At 50.3% G+C, this 12649-nt stretch overlaps 1 protein-coding gene across 1 annotated transcript in view; it reads right to left on the reverse strand.

The window, feature by feature from the left end:
- Positions 1-7923: 7923 nt before the first annotated feature.
- Positions 7924-12649, reverse strand: part of VSTM2L (V-set and transmembrane domain containing 2 like) — a 34066-nt gene continuing 29340 nt past the window's right edge. Inside the window, exon 4 of the mRNA XM_032845805.1 lies at positions 7924-9340. Coding sequence (XP_032701696.1) covers positions 9068-9340 — 273 coding nt within the window. The 3' untranslated portion in view covers positions 7924-9067. The remainder of the gene's footprint in view (positions 9341-12649) is intronic.

Genomic DNA, 12649 nt, shown 5'->3' on the forward strand with positions numbered 1-12649 from the left:
TGCCTACTTGTGATCTCTGTCTGTCAAATAAATAAATAAAATCTTAAAACAAAACAAAACAAAACAAAACACATAGTTAAATAAGTATGTTAAAACTAAAATAAAATCACTAAAAGAAAAATTACTTACAGCCTTCAAATAAGTGGGGAGGAAAAGGGATGGGGTTCTAAAGTCATCAAAAGTCAAGAAAGAAGAAAAAAAATTAAACTAACCACACATGCTCTTCACCCTGCCTCCCCCCCACCAAATCTCATGGTAATAGGAAAAAAACAAATAACACACACACAAAATAAGGTGGCAGAAATGAAATCCAAGTAAATCAGTAATCACAATAAATGTAAGTGGACTAAACTTAGCTATTAAAGACAGAGACTACCAGATGAATTTAAAAAAAAAAATCAAAATCTGGCTATAAGTAAGCTCTGTATAAGAGATACTATACCTAAGACAAGGACACACAAATGTTCCAAGCAGACAGAAAAAGATCTCCCAGGCAAATACTAACCAAAGAAAACTGGTCTAACAATGGTTAATATCAAGCCAATTAGAATATAATGCCAAAAGCACTGCTAAGGATAAAGTGAGTCATTATATTCATGATGAAACCAAGAATCCCATCAAGAAAGTGAAAACTCATGAACATAACACCTTCCCTAGAATTTGAATGGAATCCTTTTGCAGCTACACTTATTCAAGGATTGATGGTTCATTAAATGCAATCTTTGCGCAGGCTTAGGTCCCTTAATGTGGAAAGAGATGAGGCATGAGGACAAAGGGAGATTAAAAAATGAGGTTGCTTACTAAATTATTAACCATAAAGCTATGGGCTAAATCAACATAACTGCAACTAGAACAATAAAGGCCTCGCACACCCTCAATCACTTGTGGTGTATTTGCATATTAAATGAGAACGTTTATGTAACTGTAGCCTAGAAAATGGTCTTTATTAAAATGTGCCCACAGTTAACACTTTCAGAAAAGAAACTCATGTGGCTCCAAATGCAACCCAGCAAGCCTAAGGTACTCTTTGCGGGCAGGAGTGGACACAGTGAAAGGGCTGAGTTGTGGGTGAAGGAGATATTGCAGGCTCAAGAAAGCTGGAGCATTTGACAAAAATCACATTTGACAACCTTGTAGACAAGAAAGATGAATGAGCTGGACGAGGCACAATTAGGTAAATTTGTCTTGGGCCCCAAAGGACAGCTGATTAATGGATGCTGTAAAGCAGGAGGAGAGTTCTTCATTGTAGAGTTCTGTAAGCCAGGCTCAAATCCTGGTTCCCTCATTTATTGACCAGCTAGGTGACCTTGGGAATTTTTTTATTTCTCTGAGTATTAATCTCCCCAGAGAGAGATACTGCCCATTTCAAGGATTATTGTTGTTTTGTTTTGTTTTCAAGGATTATTGTAAGAATGAAAGGGGATGGGGTGCCTGGGTGGCTCAGTGGGTTGAGCCTCTGCCTTCGGCTCAGGTTATGATCTCAAGGTCCTGGGATTGAGCCCCACATTGGGCTCTCTGCTCAGCAGGGAACCTGCTCCCCCCCCCACCTCTCTGCCTACTTGTGATCTCTCTCTCTGTCAAATAAATAAAATCTTTAAAAATAAAAAAGAATGAAATGGGATAACTCATTAAAGCACTTGACACATAATAAGCACTCAAGTGATACTTCCCATTCTCTAGAATATGGAGACAGTTTAGGAGCCCTCTGTATGATACAAATTTCACAGTTCTGGTGGCTTGGAGTTCAACGGTATAAAACAGCAGTTTGTATATTGGGATATTGGGCTACAGTAGCAGGAGCATACTGTCGATATTGAGAGAGGTGATAGTTTTGCGTAATACCAGTCAGACCCGGGGCACCTGGGTGGCTCAGTGGGTTAAAGCCTCTGCCTTCGGCTCAGGTCATGATCCCCGGGTCCTGGAATTAAGCCCCGAGTCGGGCTCTCTGCTCGTCAGGGAGCCTGCTTCCTCCTCTCTCTCTGCCTGCCTCTCTGCCTACTTGTGATCTCTGTCAAATAAATAAATGAAATCTTTAAAAAACAAAAACAAAAACAAAAAAACAAATGAGTCAGACCCCAGCTTGAGTAGTGGTTTCTTCTGGGGAAGCCATGTTTTTATAGGGACCTAGACCAGTGGTTCTCAAACTGTGGTCCCCAAGACAAGCAGCATCAGCGTGATAAGGGAATTTGTCAGAAAAGCAAATTATGGGGACCCACTCCAGCCTTATTGAATCTGAAACTCTCAGAGTGGGACTTTGAAAGGTATGTTTTAACAAGCTAGTGTTAACAAACAGCATGATTCTGATGCATGCTGAAGTTTGAGAACCACTGACCTAGATCAACATACATGTTAGGGGTAGATACAGATCTCAAAACCATGTCTCTTGAGACCAGTTGAAGGACCTGAAGATGTTCAGCCTTAAGGAAAGGTGATGTGGCCAATCTAAATAAGGGTCAGAAAGGACGAAGGAGCTGACTTGTTTCTCCCTGTCTCTCCAATGATGGAGAGACATATCTTTCAAGCATGGAAAATATGAGGGAACAAAAATAATGGTAGGTTAAAGAAAGTGTTTCTGTCTGCAAGTCATTGACAAGTGACACAACTGGCCTAAATCATAAGAGACTTATTCACCTATGACAGGAATCCAGGGATAGGGAAGTTCTTATCTAACTAATAGACCAGATCAACCACATCCTCAAAGACCCAGGCTTTTCCCGCAGTTTCTTCTACATCTCAAGTGGATCAGCCACTCTCCACATGGTTGCCCAACAGTAGAAGAAATTCCCAAGCACACACGTTTAGACATTAAGAAGCAGAGGAAGCAAGTATGACTTCTTGTACCTCCTTTGAAGATACCTTTCCCAATAGGGGCTCCACTGTCCCTCCAGCAGATGCCCCTCAAATTTCATTGTGAAGGTAACACACCAGGTCACATGACACTTCCTAAGCTAGTCCCCAGCTAGGATAACAGAATTGCCAGCATTGGCTTAGACCAGGGTTCATCCACCTCTTCTGTGCCGTGGACCCCTTGGGCAGTCTGGAGAAACCTATGGACCCTTTCTCAGAAGACTGTTTTTGACTGCATAAAATAAAATGATGGGATTACAAAGGAAACCAATTATATTGAAATACAGTTTCCGAAATATATTTTTGAAAACGTGTGGTAGAGGAATAAACTCGCTTCTTTATTAGTGCATTAAATAACAAATTCTAGCAGCCGATCTAATAACAACCATAATTTCAAAGTAGTGATGAGTGTGAACAATGTTCCGAGATACTGTAATAACTTCTGTGTATGAAAACATTTGTGATTCCTATTGGGGACAAAGTCACAAAGTTACGGCTAACTGTGGTTTGTTGCTTACGTTCATAGCAGGAGGAAATGCTAAATTTCTGTTGGAGGGTAGTGAAGATAGAGATGGATTATTTTTTTCCCCACAAAAGTCTGTGAATCCCATGCATACCGTCCACAGACCCCTCACTGGGGTGAGCTGTGGACTCCCCGTGAAGTGCCCCTCACTTAGATTAATCAAGATTCACACGGTAGGGCTGGGAGTGGGCAAGTCTTCACTGAGACAAGCGGCCTCAGACAAGCATGGATTCCTAAGCTAAATCAGGGCCAAGTCAAGCAAAACAGGAAGTGGGACTGGGGAGGGGATGGCAGAGCATTGTGGTGGAAGAGTGGGATGGCCATGGCTCCAGCATTCCCTCCACGTAGCATCGGGGACTCCTTCAGAAGGAGAACCCTCCTCACCACCGCAGCGAGAGGCAAGACCACTCGGACCCCACACGTGGCACATACCAGGATTCCCTTCATTTTATTTACTTAAAAAAAAATTTTTTTTAAAGATTTTATTTATTTATTTGACAGAGAGAGATCACAAGTAGGCAGAGCAGCAGGCAGAGAGAGAGGGGAAGCAGGCTCCCTGCTGAGCAGAGAGCCCGATGTGGGACTCGATCCCAGGACCCTGGGATCATGATCTGAGCCGAAGTCAGAGGTCTAACCCACTGAGCCACCCAGGTGCCCCCCTTTTTATTTACCTTTGTTTCCTCACTGGTTTTTGAAAAATATCTCTATGCATATCAAGTTACAGGTGGAACACTTGCCCTTTGCAAATATTCAGCCTACTGGGGTGTGTCCCTCCCATTCCACTCCTTAGAAGTGACCGCAGCTCTCAGCGTGGCAGGTGTCCTTTCAGACAACTTGCTAGCCACGCAGGGCATCCCAACAGCTCACAAGGGAGCCTGTGGGGAAGCTTGTGAGCAATGCAGATTCCTGGGCCCTGCCCTCCCGTGTGGCTGAATGAAAGCAGCTTCAGTGTGCCAAATGCTGATTTCACGATGTTCCCTTAAATTCTGCACCCCTCCCTCTCCATTTTTTAAGTTTGTCAGTGTTGTTTGGGGAGAGCAATTTGTTAAACTGCCTCAGATTGAAAGTGTAGATTTCTCTACCTGGTGCCAATGATCTCCCACACACCTGAAAAACCTCAGGTGTGCCAAGCAGGTCCTAGAACCATAGCTGGAGACTCATCACCTGTAACGGCAAATCACTAGAAATAACTTAGCTGTCCATCCATAGGGGAGCCCTTAGGCTACCTGTGCTAGAATGTGCCATGTGCTGGAAGGCTCTTTGGTTAGCAGCCCCAGACCACGCTGATGAGAAGCAAGGCCTGTTGCATGTGGGTGAGTGAAACAAATAACCACTCTTACATGAAAAGTATTATTTTTAAATTTTTTTTTTTTTTTTTTTTTTTTTTTTTTTTTTTTTTTTTTAGTTATGTGTGTCTATCTCTTTAAGGGATCATATGGTAAAATCTTTCTCAAACTACCATCCATTGGCCACCTTCCTCGGAATCCTGTGGGACATACAGATTCCTGGGTTCCACTCTGGAACTCCTGAGTCAGACTCTCAGGGACAGAGCCCCAAAACCTGGGTTGCTCACAAGCTCCCCAGACTCAGAAGCCCAGGTTTGGGCAAAGTGTGGACCTGGATGGGTAGGAGACCCCACTCACTTCCAGGGTCCCTGGTGGGGCTCTTGAGTCCCTCCCACCTCCCCTTGGACGAGGCCCCCGTCATCCCCTGCCCCCGACCTCATTCCTTATTCAGGTGCCAGGATGATTTCAGAACTGACCCCGGCCCTCTTAGTTAGCTAATCACATAGCCAGGCCTTGTCAGGACTAGGAGCATAGTCAGTCCTGCCCTGAACCAAGAAGGCCAGCCCCTGGGTTGAAACCTAGTGGCCACACTCTTACCTCCTAAGATGGGGCATTCCTGCCTCATACTCTGAATCCTGGGGTAATGGACCAAGAAGGGGGAACAGAAGCCTGTCCTTACTGTCAGTTAGCCATCCCCACCCTGCACAGGGCAGAAAGAGAAGCTCTGGGACAGAGTCAGCAGGGGAGCCCTGAGAGGGGCACACACTTGGAGGGGGGCAGGCATCCAGGGTGTGGGAGGGGTTGGGGCCAGAATTCAGGGCCTTGGAGACCAAGGGAGCTGGGGGCTAGAGATGCAAGAGTATAGGAGCAGAGCGAGTGTAGGGGACGATGTCCCTGGCCAGGGGTCTGGTGCCTCTCAGGATCATGAGAACCACCTGGGGGCATTAGCTACCGACATGGGCAGAGGTCTAAAGGCCAAGAGGGGGCTGAGGACATCTGAATTTATAACAAGCACACCACCACTCCATTCTTACAACGCAGCACAAAAGGGACCATGGCCCACAACTAACCTGGAGGTGTGCAGAGGTTTACCTGGGATTCTAGAACAGGATGAGTTATGATTAATACGAACTTCCCTGCCCCATGACTCATGTTTCTCTCCTGTCCTGAAGGCGGAGGGCACAACTTGGTTCTGGCTTCCATATAAAAATTACAGCAATATTAATGGGAGCCAGAATCCCCTGGGGGCCTCCCATGTGCCTGGTGGGGGCCCTCAGGCACGGGGCTATAGTTAGGAGTATCCTCCTTTCCCTCAACAGATTTACTGAGATATAATTCACACACCTATCCAGTTCACCCAGGGAAAGTGTACAATTCAGTGGTTTTTAGGATTTCCACGGAGTGGTGCGTCCATCACCACAATCAATTTTAGAGTATTTCAGTCACCCCAAAAAGAACCCCATACCCACCCATTAGCCATCACCGTCCACTCTCCTCTCCCCTGGCCCTGGCAACCAGCAGTCTGCCTATTCCTACTCTGGACAGTTCATATAAATGGCATCGTACACTGTGGGACCTTTTGTGTCTAGCTGCTTGCTCTTTGAATAATGTTTCCACGGTTTGTCTATGGAGTAGCATGTGTCAGGACTGCGATCCTCTTTATGGCCGAGTAATACTCTAGCGTCTGGAGACATCACATTCTATCCACCTGCTCTTCAGTTGATGGGTACCTGGGTTGTTTCCACTTTTCGGCTATTATGCATAAGGCTGCTGTGAGCATTCATGCCCATGCTTTTGTGTGGACATAGATTTTCAGCTGTCTTGAGTGTGTACACAGGAGCGGAATTGCTGGGTCATACAGTAACTCTCTGTTTACCATTCTGAGAAACCCAGACTATTTTCCCAAGTGGCTGCATTATGTTATAATCCCACCAGGAAAGCATGAGGATCCCAGTTTGGCCCCATCTTTGACAACGCTTGTTATCTGTCTCTTTGATTCTCGACCTCCTAGTGTGTGCAAAGAGGTAACTCGGGATTTTGATTTCTATCTCCCTGGGAGCCTCCCCGTTTTACAGAAGAGGAAACTGAGGCTCAGAGATATGAGGACCCTTGCTGGAGGTCCTGAGGATGTCCCTATGGGTGTAGGGACAGTGTGGGTGGTGCTCGTGGTTCCTGTAGGTGTCAAGGAGGGATCAGCTGGGTGTGAGGGGCTCACCTGAGAGCCCCAGAAGTACACGCCCTCAGGCAGATCCTCAGCAGGACCATGGTGGGTGGGACTCTCGTCAGGGATGAGCCAAGGGGGATCCGAGCCCAGGGCATGATGGGAGAGGCAGTGAGGTTCGGTGGGTGGGGGAGGGATGGGGGGGCGGTCCAGATCTGGCAGAGCAGAGTACGACAACTGGGTGACCTTGAGCAAGCTACTTAAGCTCTCCAATGCTGTTTCCTCGAATATAAGAAGGTGCTGGCGATACCTGTTGAGGGCAAATGGGATCCCTAATGGGTCGTAACTCACTTTCCTGCCCCACAAACACACCCCGGAATCTCATGGTCGCACGCACTGGGAGACATGGGAGAGAAGGCCCTCAGCGGTGTTGCCGAGCAGATGGGAACACACATTCTTGTCAACAGTAGGAAGAATCAGTACGTTAAGTTGTGGGATATACATGCACTCATACAAATGGACAAATTACAGACACGCAGCAACATGGATGGATCTCCCCAGCAGAGTGGTGAGTGCAGGGATGGATGGGCTGTGACTCCATGCATAGAAAGGTCTAAATGATAGACAAAACTCAACTCTATTGCTAAAGATGACGTACATTTAGGTAGTAAAGCTGTAAAAAGGACATGAAAAATGTGCTTCCCGTAGAAGTTAGGGTGGTGATTCCTCTCTGAGAGGGAGGAGAGTGGGTGTGAGCAGGGAGACACGGGCTGGGCTGGGGGCTTCTGTTTTGGAGTGCTGAGCAGCGTAGGTGGCAGGCTCACCTTGATCTGCTCTCTAATGTATTTATTGAACAAACAGTGTAAACATGTCTTATGCACTCCTCTGTGTGTGTATCTCAAAATCTAAGAATAATTCAAGCACCCGGTAGCTGGACAAAGGCCGGTTTCCCTTCGCCCTCTCTCTGTGCCCAGCCAACTCTTGTTCTGTGCCTGGGGAAGGGGGGAGGGGCGCGCCGAGAGCAGGAGTGAGAAGCTGCTGAGAGAGGCTGGCCCCTCCCCCGCCACACTGCTCCAGACACAAATGTCCCAGAAAGACACGGCCCAGAGGTTTCTTGAAACCGCTTTATTCAGGTTGGCTGGTAGTCACGGATTGGATCATGTGTACAGGTTACCCACACACCCCTGGGCAGAGCCCTCGGCCTCTCCCACATCCCAACTCCATCACTGAGGGGCGGCCAGAGGTTTGAGCCAGTTCCCAGGGGGTGGTGGGCCCAAGAGAAATATTTACAAATTACCAGGGGGTGGGTGTCCCCCTAATCAGAATTGTAAGGGGATTGGTATTGGGGGCCCTTGGGCTCCCAGCAGCCCCAAGCCCTTGGGTGGGCGTGGCATGGGCCCCAGGAGGGGGCTGGGACATTGGGAGCTGGCAGAGGGGGGCTCCTGGGAGAGCCTCGAAGACCCTCGAAGGGGTCCTGCTGGTGCAAATCTCTGCATAGGGCCACTGGGTCAGAGGGGAAAGGCCCTCCTTCGGACTTGCCATGTGAAGGGGCAGAATCCTGGTTCCCCCACCTCTGCGGATGGTGGGACAGTGAGCTTAGGTATAAGGAAGTTGAACATGAAGAACCCCCCAACCCAGGAGGCAGTGGGGTATCTCCCTCTCCTCCCAGGATGCCTGTGAGTGACCCTGTTCACAGGCCATGGGCAAGGAGATCCAGGCTCTCCTGGGGGCTCTGTGCCTCCGTTCTTCGCCAGGGTAGAGGCCCTAGTTCTGCTCAGAAGATTCCAGTCCAAATTCGGGGAGGGGCCATAATCCGCACCCCCAGGTTTAAGCGGAGGATGATGGGGAAGGAGGGATAAGAAAGCTGGGAGACCCCGGCTCGGGACAGGATGGGGGACAAGCAAGCAAAGCAAAACACTGGACTCCACGGAAGCTGGTGACAGAGAGGCAGCCTGGCCCCGGCATGGTGCCCGCCCCAGCATTTGGGGTGGTCGTCCCCTTGGCGCACAGAGCCACCTTCTCCGAGCCAGGTCACCGCAGGGTTCTGAAAAGGAAGGGTTGGGCAGGGTTTACATGCTGAGCGAGGGAGTGGTGGGCAGAGGGCCGACGTGGTGGCCACAGGCAGTCTTGGGGATGGGGAGGCAGCTGGACCCAGGCAGTCCCGTCCCCAGCGGTCCAGCGGCTCCTCATGCACTCTGTACAGCTGTAGGTAGGGGCGCAGGGCAGGTGGGTGGCCGGGTAGGCATCAGTCTAGAGGCTGCAGGCCTCCTCCTCCACAGAACGCTTCCGCAGCTCCTTGCCCGGCTTTGGGGGGGGCGGGGCGGGCGCGGCGGGTGGGGCTTCTGGCAGGTGAAGAACCGAGTTCTCTCCGGGCTGCACCCGAAGGTAGGCCTTGACCTTGTGGTGCCGGGCCTTGCCATCACTGAAGTCGATGACACGGCACTCGTAGGTGCCTTCGTCCGTAGGCTTCACCCTTGACAGACGCAATTTGTGGGAGATGTTGCTGCCCACCACCTTGACCACCTGGGGAGGGGGAGAGAGAGACCATGACCTGGCCATCAGGCAGCAGCTGGGAAGATGGAGAGCATTGGTTCTGGAAGCCCACTTGTAGCTCGGGGGCCCCAGAGACACTCCCACAAGGGCACTGGGAGGCTTGCGGGAAAGTGAGTCAAATAGCAAAAAAAGCAGAAACCACTTCAGTGTCCATCAACAGCACGAATAAGTAGGCCGTGGTTGATTGGATGAACTACTGCCCAACAGTTAAAAAGCCTAAGCTAGAGCTGGGCTCCCAGACACGCGGGGAGGGAGAAGATCTCACTGCACAGCCCCTGCGGGGCCAGGCCGTTTCTGTAAACAAACGCATAAAAACACTCGGTCCTGGCTTTGGAGACACGTGTGTGCAAGTGTGGAAACAGACTGGAGGGAATGCGGGGGTCCCAGAACAGGGGCTGAGTCTGGGCTGGAGCCCAGGGGAGGGCCGGGGAGCCACGGGACACAGCAGGGTCAAGTCTCAGCTTTGTGCGAAAGGTCCTACTGCCTCAAACACACAAAAAAGAAGGCTGACCACAAACGTATCAGCATGCTAATAACTTCACACCGTTCTCAGGGAGCAAGAGTGTCTGTGCTAGTTGTCTTTGTACTTTGGCTCTTTGCTTCTTTATTTATTTGATTAGGTTTTTACATTTTTATTTTAAAATTGAAATATACCTTGGAGGCAGTAAAGAACATAGAGTCTGATGGAATTGTATCCATGCACACCTGTGTGACTGCTGCCCAGAGCAAAGCATGGGACACTCAGAACCTTCTAGAGCCCACCCTGTGGCTCTTCCTCATCAACACCCCACCCACCCTGACTTTTGTCACTCCAGACTAGTTGGGTCTGTTCTTGAACTCTTTTGTTTGTGGCCACTTTCCCAAAAGGGAATATTAGTGAGGCTGCTCCGTGTTGTTTGCCCAAAGCTCTGTGCTTTTTCACTGCTGAGTAATATTCCATCTGAGAAATAGCCCACAATTTGTTCATCCAGCCACCTGGGTGGGCACTTGTGGGTGGTTTCCAGATCAGAGCTCTTATGAACAAACCTGCAGTGATTATAATGCTAAATTTTTTCTTCAATGAGAAGAGAAGAGGCAATTGGCTGGTTTTATAAGATACATGGCTGGGGAAGCCCAGGGAAGGGCACAGGGGACTCTGTGATCTATCATTGTAACTTTCTGTGAGTCCACAATTCAACGTAGGAAGTTAGAAAGTGGGGAGGGAGGTAGTGGGCCTGGAGAGGAAAGGTGGGAAGAGGCTTCCATCCTTCCCTGGCCCCTTCTTATTTGCCACTGAAAGGAGACCCCCCTCCTCCGCCTCCTGCAGCCCATGCCCTGCCCACACAGAATGGGGAGATCGGTCCCCAATCCCATGTCCCTGACCTCACCACCTGCCTCCCCACCTGGCATTACTGTAGGCTCTCCAGGCCCAGGCTGGAGCTGAGTGGGTGTCAGCCCTACAGCCCCAGCCCTGAGCCCTATTGGCCCCTTACTCCCCTGAGTGGGGGGCGGGCATAGAAAACTAGCTGTCGGATTCTTGCCGCAAGCCCCAGGTCTCAGAGGGTTGGTCCCTGCAGGTCACCCTTGCCATGAAGAGGCCGGGATGCGAAAGAGGACAGCCTTCACATCTGCAGTGCTGGGCACATGCACACTTGACTTACAATCTCACCGACCTGCTCGGACGTCTGGCCTCCTTTCAACTCCTCCAAACGCCAAGCTCTTTCTGACCTCATGGCCTTTGCGCATGCTGGTCTCTCTGTCCCGGTGCTCTTCCCTACCTCTCTTCACCTGCTTGACTCCTGTTCATTTTCAACATCACCTCCTCCAAGAAACCCTCCATCACAACCCCCTGTTTATCTTCTTTGTAGCAGTCATTACAGTTTGAGAATCATTTGCTGTCTGTCGACTTGCTTTTTGTTTCTCTCCCTGGCCAAACTATAAACACCATGAAGGCAGGGAAGATACCAATTTTGTTCATCTCGGTGACCCTCCAGGGCCTTGCGCCTTGTAAATGACAGCGACAACATTTGCTGAAGGAGTGGATTCCCTCTAGGTCCTTCTTGCTCCATGTGAAGTGGTACCCAGATACCGTGCTTTCTAACTTGAGGTCACGTACACACAACTATACCCACTTTACAGATGAGGAAATGAAGTCTCGGAAAAGAGGAGGGGCTTCCTGCAGGCAGTGAGTCAGCGAAGGGCAGAGCTGGGAACTAAACCCAGGCCTGACTCCATGCACATTACGCCTCCAAATAGTACGACCGGTTCATCCATGGTCACCCAGGCTGGCAGGGTCAGAGGGGGCATGTCCCAGGCTCCAGAAGGGAAGAGGAAAAGTAGATGGGCAGCAGCAAGAAGCCTGCCCGTCTGAGCCCTCCAGTTGGCCATCACTTCCACGAAGCAGAAAAAATGTGGGCTTCTGGGGGAGCAGGAGGCATGAGGTGGGACACAGGCAGAGCTCCCGGTAGGAAGCAGCGGGAGGCTCCCCCAGCCGCCCCTCTTGGTGTGGGGCTGAGGACCAGCCTCCCTTGCCCAGCCATGGGATTGGCCCAGCTGGAGGCCACAGGCCCTGCTGATTCCATCACCTCTGACCAAGGGCACAGGGAGGCCCCGTGGCCCTGCCATGCTCTCAGGCGAGTTAGGAGATGCTGTTGCAAATGCACAGCGGGGAGCGAATTACCTCAACATCTGTTTCCCTCACGGATATTAATTATCCTTCATTTGTCAACCCTACAAGGCGCTAATGGAGTAATAATGCGAAGCACTGGGAGAAGCCGCTGCTAGGGAGGGAGCACCAGACGCAGCCCACCCCTCCCGCCCCAGACCCCAGGAGAGGCCCTCCCCCGACAGTCTGCGCCCCACCCCCACCCCCTCACCAGCAGATAAGGTGGCCTTCAGGAGAGGGGAGGAGGGAGTCGGGGAGGGAGCTGGGAGGCTGGGGCCAGACACCAGCACCCAGGCTCCCCGGATGGGTTCTTCCTGCATGTGGTGGACATTCAGCAGACACTTGCTCTGAGCTGGGTGCCGGCTGCTGGGTCACTGCTGGGAACCAGCCAGACCCCAGCAACGCTGCATGGACTCACAGACAGCCAGACCCCACGCCGAACCGGCAATTCGGGAAGAGTCACGCATGAGACACAGCTTTCTCCGGCCCTGGTGTCTATCCCCTGAAGCACCATTGAGAAGGCAAAGAAAAAACCCACAGCAGCAGTAACAGCAACACAGGTAACCAGTGTCTACTGAGCCCTCGATCGCGGCGAGGTAATGGGCTAAAAGCTTCATACATCTTTTTTAAGTCCT

This window comes from Lontra canadensis, unplaced genomic scaffold (genome assembly GCF_010015895.1).
Source record: "Lontra canadensis isolate GAN:19392208 unplaced genomic scaffold, GSC_riverotter_1.0 scaffold169, whole genome shotgun sequence".
NCBI lineage: Eukaryota > Metazoa > Chordata > Mammalia > Carnivora > Mustelidae > Lontra > Lontra canadensis.